At 48.3% G+C, this 8,860-nt stretch overlaps 1 protein-coding gene across 1 annotated transcript; it reads left to right on the top strand.

The window, feature by feature from the left end:
* Window positions 1-7,582: 7,582 nt before the first annotated feature.
* Window positions 7,583-8,648, top strand: LOC105744664 (galectin-2-like). Its single transcript, XM_012519475.2, has 3 exons — window positions 7,583-7,644; window positions 8,280-8,436; window positions 8,514-8,648. Exons 1-3 carry the CDS (start codon window positions 7,583-7,585, stop codon window positions 8,646-8,648), a joined length of 354 nt encoding a protein of 117 aa, XP_012374929.2.
* The last annotated feature ends 212 nt before the right edge of the window (window positions 8,649-8,860 follow it).

Raw genomic sequence — 8,860 nt, 5'->3', positions numbered from 1 at the left:
AAGAACTCTTATATCTTGAAAACAAAAAGATAAACAACCCATTTAAAAAATGGGAAAAAGATTTAAACAGACACTTCTCCAAAGAAGAAATACAAATGGCTAAAAAGCACATGAAAAAATGTTCCAAATCTCTAGCTATCAGGGAAATGCAAATCAAAACGACAATGAGATACCATGTTACTCCCATAAGATTGGCAGCTATGAAAAAAACAGAAGAATACAAATGCTGGAGAGGATGTGAAGAAAGGGGAACACTCATCCACTGCTGGTGGGAATGCAGAAGGATCCAACCATTCTGGAGGACAGTTTGGCGGTTTCTCAAAAACCTAACCATAGATTTGCCATAAGACCCAGCAATACCACTGCTGGGTATATACCCATCAGAACTGAAAACAAGGACACAAACCGATATATGTACACCAATGTTCATAGCAGCATTGTTCACTATCGCCAAAAGTTGGAATCAATCCAAATGCCCATCAACAGACGAGTGGATCAATAAAATGTGGTATATACACACAATGGAATACTACTCGGCTTTAAGAACAAATACACTACAATCACACGTGATAACATGGATGAATCTTGAGAATCTTATGTTGAGTGAAGCAACCCAGGCATTGATGGACAAATATTACATGACCTCAATGATATGAAATAAGCAAACTGCCTCAGAGAGCTATAGTCTAGAAAAGAGGCTTACAGGAAATCGGGGGGTGGAGGAAGGATGTGAGTTAACGTCTGCAGGGGTGGATTCTGTGATGAGCTGGTGGTAAGTATGAGCACAAAGAAGGGACAAAATGGGGGCAAGGGGTTGCCTTCGGGTGGGGCTTTGTGGGTTTGAGGGGGGCTGGGGATGGGAAGAGGGGTAATATTGTCCAAAATTTTGGGGGGGGAGGGGCAACATACAAACATGGGAGAGTGTCAGGTGTCCGTTGAGAACAAAATGTTGAGAAAATCGTATCAAAGTATAAGTAGGAGGGACAACTGGTTAGGATGCTCAGGGGGTATGGTCTGATGCGGGACGGACTCCGGGGGAATAGCTGAAGGCTCATTTTGCCAAGGTGGGTTGTACCATTGGGAAGAGACCCAAGAAGTGAGAGTTGGGGTGGACCCACATCCTGGGGAGGACTAATGCCATCAAATAGAGGGAACTGTATCTCTCGTGCGAAAGGATGGCTCCCAGGGTATTAGGGCAGTTGAGAAAGTCAGGTCCTGAATACTGCTGCAAGTATCTCTGGACATGGCTTCTTGGGAAATGGAGATTGGCTGGCGTTGTGGGCCTCAAGGGGAGGGGGAAAATGGATGTGGAATGGATGGAACCAAGGTAAATATGGGGGCAAGAGAGGAGTTCTGTGAGAGTACACGAGGATGAATATAAAACATGTAATATTACACCAGAAACATATAGGGGACGACAGACTAATAATGTAAACCATAAGGCAAAACATGGGATAACTAAAAAATTAGAAAACTGTACAGTCTAAAGTATGGACCACATAGTAAGCACAGATGTCACCTTGTTTGAAAGCTATTGTTCCGGAATCTGTACATCAGTATCAGGAAATATGATATGAATAAGCTAAAAGATTATCGCTGTGGAAGGGAAAAGGTTTTATGGTGGATCTGGGGAAGTACTGTATATTGTATATATGAATTTCGGTGATCTAAGACTCTTGTGAAGCTGACATTATGTTGGGATTCACTTTACAGGAAGTTTTGGATCACAAAGTGGTTCAACAATGGCAGCGGAGGAATACTGACATAGGATGTTATTGACAGGATATATATGGCTGACAGGGAGTTATACAGGGCATATGCCCAGGCTATATAGTAATGTCTAGATATACTCATAGTGGAAACAATTAAAAACAACAGCTGGGGCGGGTATTGGGCGCCTGGCCGGGGGGTCACGGTCATGGACCCTGGGGAGCAGCGGCAGTCCCCCAGGGGCAATGGCAAGAACCAGGAAGAAGGAGGGCCCAACAGTAGGTTCCTGATACTAATGGCTTTGCTTTTGAGCCTATACATCTGCAATAAGAACAAGGCCTAGAGTAGCACTGTGCCTGGGAGTTTCCTCCTGACAGCCTTCATGTTACTCAAATGTGGCCACTCTCACAGCCAAACTCAGCATGTAGATGCTATGCATTCCCCCCAACGTGGGACATGACATCCGGGGATGAGCCCCTCCCTGGCACCGAGGGATCACTACCACATACCAGCTGAAGATGCAACTAGAAAATGACCTTGAATTAAAGGTTCAATACGGATCAGCAGAATATCCCTGTCTACATATAATAACATGACTTCAAAATGCTGTTTGACCTAATGTAAGGGGGAAATGGAAAGGAGAAATGAGATTATAAAGCTGAGTCTCTAAAAAAGAGTCTGGAGGCTGTCAGAAGGAATGCCCTTATGCACAACTGAGAGTCTAAGAGACAGATAAAGTAGATACAACCCCAGGTATTGGTTCTTTTGAGGGATAAAGGGACCCACGGGTTCTGCGGTCATGGCAGATGGGGTTCACTGCCATGGCAGATGGCCCTTCTTTGGAGCTGGTGTTTCTACATGATGGAATTGGACTCGGAGGGGATCTCTTCCCACAAGACTTTCATGCTACTTTATTGGAATTGTAGTTGGTGCTGGGGTTTAAGATATATTTAGGGGATTTGAATCTCTGGACTGATAATATGACACCCAGGCCCAGAGCCTCAACAGACTTCAGCTCCTACACTTTGATCTATTGGACTGACCCCACTCAGCTAACATGGAGTTGAAGAAGGTCAACCACCACACCATGGAGACGAGAGTGTCTACAACTGAAAGCAGGAGGAGTGCATCCAATATCCATGTGGAATCTAAGCCCCCACTTGACATAGATGTGCAATGGACACAACCAATCCAATGTCCACAGAGAAAATGTGGAATGGGTGTGGGAAGGGTAGCCATGGTGGCTGCTGGGTTTGGGGAATGAGAGGAAGAGATGAGATGTGGAGGCATTTTCGGGACGTGGAATTGTCCTGGGTGGGGCTTCACGTACAATTATAGGACATTGGAGATCCCCCCTGGGCCCACTGGATGGAACGTGGGAGAGTGTGGGCTATGATGTGGACCATTGACTACGGGGTGCAGTGATGTTCAGAGATGTACTTACTGGGTGCAATGGATGTGTCGTGATGGTGGGGGGGAGTGTTGCGGTGGGGGAGTGGGTGGTGGGGGCGGTGGGGTTGATTGGGACCTCGTATTTTTTGAATGTAATTTGTAAAAATAAATAATTTTAATAAAAAGGAAAAAAAAACTACAATGAGATACCATCTTACTCCCATAAGATTGGCAGCTGTGAAAAAAAGAGAAGAATACAAATGCTGGAGAGGATGTGAAGAAAGGGGAACACTCATCCATTGCTGGTGGGAATGCAGAAGGATCCAACCATTCTGGAGGACAGTTTGGCGGTTTCTCAAAAAACTAACCATAGATTTGCCATATGACCCAGCAATACTGGGTATATATCCAGCAGAACTTAAAACAAGGACACAAACCGATATATGTACACCAATGTTCATAGCAGCATTGTTCACTATCGCCAAAAGTTGGAATCAACCCAAATGCCCATCAACAGACGAGTGTATCAACAAAATGTGGTATATACACACAGTGGAATACTACTCGGCTGTAAGAACAAATACTACAAACACACGTGATAACATGGATGAATCTTGAGAACCTTATGTTGAGTGAAGCAACCCAGGCATTGAAAGACAAATACTACATGACCTCAATGATATGAAATAAACAAGCTGCCTCAGAGAACTAGAGACTGGAAAATAGGCTTATAGGAAATCGGGGGGTGGAGGAAGGATGTGAGCCGACGTCTGCAGGGGTGGAATCTATGATGAGCTGGCGGTAAGTATGAGCACAAAGAAGAGATAAAATGGGGGCAAGGGGTTGCCTTTGGGTGGGGCTTTGCGGGTTTGAGGGGGGCTGGGGATGGGCGGATGGGTAATATTACCCACAAAATTGGGGGGAGGGAGGGGTAATATACGAACATAGGAGAGTGTCAGGTGTTGGTTGAGAGTAAAACGCTGAGAAAATCGTATCAAAATATAATTAGGAGGATTACCTGTGTAGGATGCTCGGAGGGGATGGCCTGATGCACCGCGGACTCCTGGGGAATGTCTGAATGCTCATTTTGCCAGGGTGGGTTGTACCATTGGGTAGAGACCCAAGAAGTGAGAGTTGGGGTGGTCCCACATCCTGGGGAGGACTAATGCCATCAAATAGAGGGAACTGTATCTCTCGAGAGAAAGGATGGCTCCCAGGGCATTAGGGCAGTTGAGCAAGTCAGGCCCTGAACACTGTTGCAAGTATCTCTGGACGTGGCTCCTCGGGAAATGGAGATTGGCTGTCGCTGTGGGCCCCAAGGGGAGGGGAAAATGGATATTAAATGGATGGAACCAAGGTAAATGTGGGGGCAAGAGAGGAGTTTTGCGAGAGTACAAGAGGATGAATATAAAACATGTAATATTACACCAAAAACATACAGGGGACGACAGACTAATAATGTAAACCATAATGTAAAACATAGGATAACTTAAAAATTTAGAAAACTGTATATCCTAAAGTATGGACCACATTGTAAGCACAGATGTCACCTTGTTTGAAAGCTATTGTTTCAGAGTCTGTACATCAGTTTCAGTAAATATGATATGAATAAGTTAAAAGATTATCGCTGTGGAAGGGAAAAGGTTTTATGGTGAATGTGTGGGAGTACTGTATATTGTATACATGAATTACTGTGATCTAAGACTCTTGTGAAGAGAAGCTCAATAATCAGGAAAAAAGAAAAGAAAACGACAGGATGTAGAAATTTTTCCAAATCAAAATGTACTCTAGATCTAACCTTTAAACTCATCACTATATTCCATTTTACTAGTAAGGGAACCTGACATTATATTGGGATTCACTTTACAGGAAGTTTTGGATCACAGAGTGGTTCAACAATGACGGTGGAGGAATACTGGTATGGGATGTTATTGACAGGCTATATATGGTTGACAGGGAGTTATACAGGGCATATGTCCAGGGTGCATGGTAATGTTTAGATATACTCATAGTGGAAACAATTAAAAACAACAGCTGGGGGGGTACTGGGTTCCTGGCCGGGGGTGCTCTGTCATGGTCCCTAGGGGAGCAGCGGCAGTCGCCCAGGTGCAACGGTAAGAATCAGGAAGCAATGAGGGTCCCACAGTGGGCTCCTGATACTAATGACTATGCTTGTGAGCCTATACGCCTGCAATAAGAACAAGGCCTAGAGCAGCATTGTGCCTGGGAGTTTCCTCCTGACAGCCTTCATGTTACTCAAAAGTGGCTAGTCTTGAAGCCAAACTCAGCATGTAGATGCAGTGCATTCCTCCCAGCGTGGGACATGACACCCGGGGATGAGCCTCCCTGGCACCGAGGGATCACTACCAAATACCAGCTGAAGATGCAACTAGAAAATGACCTTGAATTAAAGGTTCAATGCAGATCAGCAGAATATCCCTGTCTACATATAATAAGATGACTTTAAAATGCTGTTTGACCTAATGTAAGGGGGAAATGGAAAGGAGAAATGAGTTTATATGGCTACGAGTCTCTAAAAAAGTCTGGAGGTTGTCAGAAGGATTGCCCTTATGCACACCTGAGCAGAGTCTCAGAGACAGATAAAGTAGATACAACCCCAGGTATTGGTTCTTTGAGGGATAAAGAGACCCGAGGGTTCTATGGTCATGGCAGATGGGGTTCACTGCCATGTCAGATGGCCCTTCTTTGGAGCTGGTACTTCTGCGTGATGGAACTGGACTCTGATGGGATCTCTTTTCACAAGACTTTCATGATACTTTACTGGAATTGTAGTTGGTGTTGGGGTTCAAGATATATTTAGGGGATTTGAATCTCTGGACTGACAATATGATAGCCAGGCCCTGAGCCTCAACAGACTTCAGCTCCTACACTCTGATTTATTGGACTTACCCCACTCAGCTAACATGAAATTGAAGAAGGTCAACCACCACATCATGGAGCCTAGAGTGCCTACAACTGAAAGCAGGAGGATTGAATCCAGTATCCATGTGGAATCTAAGCCCCCACTTGACATAGATGTGCAATGGACACAACCAATCCAATGTCCACAGAGAAAATGTGGCATTGGTGTGGGAGGGGTGTCCATGGTGGCTGCTGGGTGCAGGGAATGGGAGGAAGAGATGAGATGGGGAGGCGTTTCGGGACTTGGAGTTGTCCTGGGTGGTGCTTCATGGACAACTACGGGACATTGTAGATCCCTCCAGGGCCCACTGGATGGAACATGGGAGAGTGTGGGCTATGATGTGGATCATTGACTATGGGGTGCAGCGATGCCCAGAGATGTACTTACCAGGTGCAATGGATGTGTCATGATGACGGGAGAGAGTGTTGCTGTGGGGGGAGTGTGGTGTGGGGGCGGTGGGGTTGAATGGGACCTCATGTTTTTGAATGTAATATTTTTTTAAAAAATGAATTAAATAAAAAAATTAAAAAAAAAAACCAACAACTCTCATTGGGGAGCAGATGTAGCTCAATATTTGAGAGCCTGTTTCCATGTACCACGTCCTGGGTTCTATCACTGGGACCTCCTAAAACAAGAAAAAGTTCTGCCTCTAATTACTCTAAATCTTTGGTGCCTGGTCCACATCATCACTGCTCAGCCTCCAGTTGCAGATGTGAAAAAAGGGCCTTCTCTCCAAGTGGGGAAGGGGCTCTGCAGCCCTGCGTGGAGACCCTCCCTTGGCCCCAGCGCAGCCCTGGGAAGCTCCCACTCCATAGAAAGCCAGTCCCCGCGCAGTCCTGAGGAAACAGGGGAGCAAATGCACAGTGACAAGGGACCACGGTGAGGCCGCCCGCAGTGGCCGTCAGTCCTGCTGGGCCCTCTGCTCGGGGCTTTGCCAACAGTATCTCGAGTTGTCCCCACCGGCTTGAGGGAGGCTGCTCCCAGCCTCAGTGTCTCCAAACGTCCCACAGCAGGGGCTCGGCCACTGTTTTTGGATGCCTAGATGAAGTGAGCCAGTGGGAGGACGAGGGAAGTGAGGTTTGGCAAGTAATATTGGGGACATGTTCAGACACGTGACTTCTGGCATTTGTAGGTTTTTTTGTCCAGTCTGTTTTCTGCTGGTACAGTTTGATGTCCAAACTAATCAAACTTGCTTCTGGGGATCTGTTCAGGGCACCTGTGAGGCCTGCAGGCTGCAGTCTACCCATTTCTGGATGGGTAAACTGAGTCTTCCACACTGAGCCCCCAGATGCAGCCTGTGGGGTGGCTGGGAGTGAAGCACTTAGGGCAGGACAGGGGTGCGGGGAGGCCTTGGTTGGAGCGCTCTGGACGTTCCCTCCCCAGCAGGTGTGGGGAGCACTTCCCGTGCTTGGGAACCCACTGGGCAGGAGGACATGAGACAGGAGCTGCTTCATGTGCTGAAGGGCCCAGGCCCACGTGGGATGGGTTTTCTGAGGGGCCTCAAGTGAAACGTCTCTCTCTGCCCTAATTGCGCAGGAGACATTTGAAGTTACAAATATGCCCCGCATTTTCGGGACATCCCTGAAGATCAAGGGCAAAATTGCCAAAGATGCTGATCGGTGAGTTGGGGGGAAGGGAGCAGGTGGGGGCAGGAGGCAGTCTCGGTGCTCCGACCTTGGGCCAAGCGGCCTTTTCCACATCCTGGCAGCCTGTCACCCCACACCCCTGCTGGCTCTTCTTGCGGTAGGACGTGCCTTCACATCTGCACCTGGGTTTGGGGCCCTCAGAATTCATGCTGTGCCACGTCTCTGTTCCTTGGCCCCAGCAGCCACTGTAGGGGCAGGAGAAGCTCTTGGAGCTCTGCCCGGCACCCAGTGGATCGGGGCCTCCCCTGCAGGCCCCAACCTGGAAAGAATGACCAGACCCGATGTCCACCTGTTCATGCACGTTAAACCAGGGCCGACCTCCAGGGGGCGCTGACCGATGGTGTCCGCCCCCCTGCCCTAGAGCCCAGCAGAGGCAGAGCTCCGCCTCCAGGGGGCGCCTGTGAGCTGAGGAATTTCATTATTTCTGGGGACTGATCTGTATCAGCTTTTCATTGTGAATGTCTTGGACGATGACCCCCCTTGTTTTAGTGCAGAGACTTTTGTTAGAGAACTTATCTTTAGTGGCTCTTCCAGCCAAGACACCCTGCCCCCAGACTGTTCTACACAGCTGTGGCCCCTGACCCTCACCTATTACCCTCCTCCTGCAGGTTTGCGATTAATCTGGGCCGGGGGCGGGACAAGCTGGGCCTGACCTTGAGCCCTCACTTGGACGAGTCCTCCATTGTCTGCACCCCATGGGATGGCACGTGGGGGCCTGAGAATGTGGAGAAACACATGCCCCTTCGCCCAGGGTCAGAATTCACGGTGAGGTCAAAGGGGCAGGGGGCCGGGGGGATGTGAAGGGGAGCCCAGCCTCCCTGACACCCTCCTTGCCTCTGCAGCTCACTGTGGCCTTTGAGAGTGAGGGATTCAAGGTTACGCTGCCAGATGGGTATCAGTTCAGCTTCCCCAACAGGCTGGGGCTCTGCCAGCTGCCCTACCTGAGTGGGCAGGGGGGGTCAGCATCTCCTCCCTGAAGTTTGACTGAGTGGACAGCACCTGCCAGAAGAAAGGGACCAGCCAGAACCCCACCCACGTCTTCCTGAGTCACGCCAGGACTGGCAGCCCCCACTCCCCCACTCCCAGTTCCTGCCCCTCTGGTCCCATTTTCCTTCTCCAGGTTTCAGAGCAAATAAATGAACTCGCCTTTACGGAGCCTTTCTGTGGCAGGATCTGTGGTTTTTGCTTT

The sequence above is a fragment of the Dasypus novemcinctus genome, chromosome 12, assembly GCF_030445035.2.
Source record: "Dasypus novemcinctus isolate mDasNov1 chromosome 12, mDasNov1.1.hap2, whole genome shotgun sequence".
NCBI lineage: Eukaryota > Metazoa > Chordata > Mammalia > Cingulata > Dasypodidae > Dasypus > Dasypus novemcinctus.
Note: the sequence above shows the minus strand (reverse complement) of the source record. Positions and strands in the feature narration are given on the sequence as shown.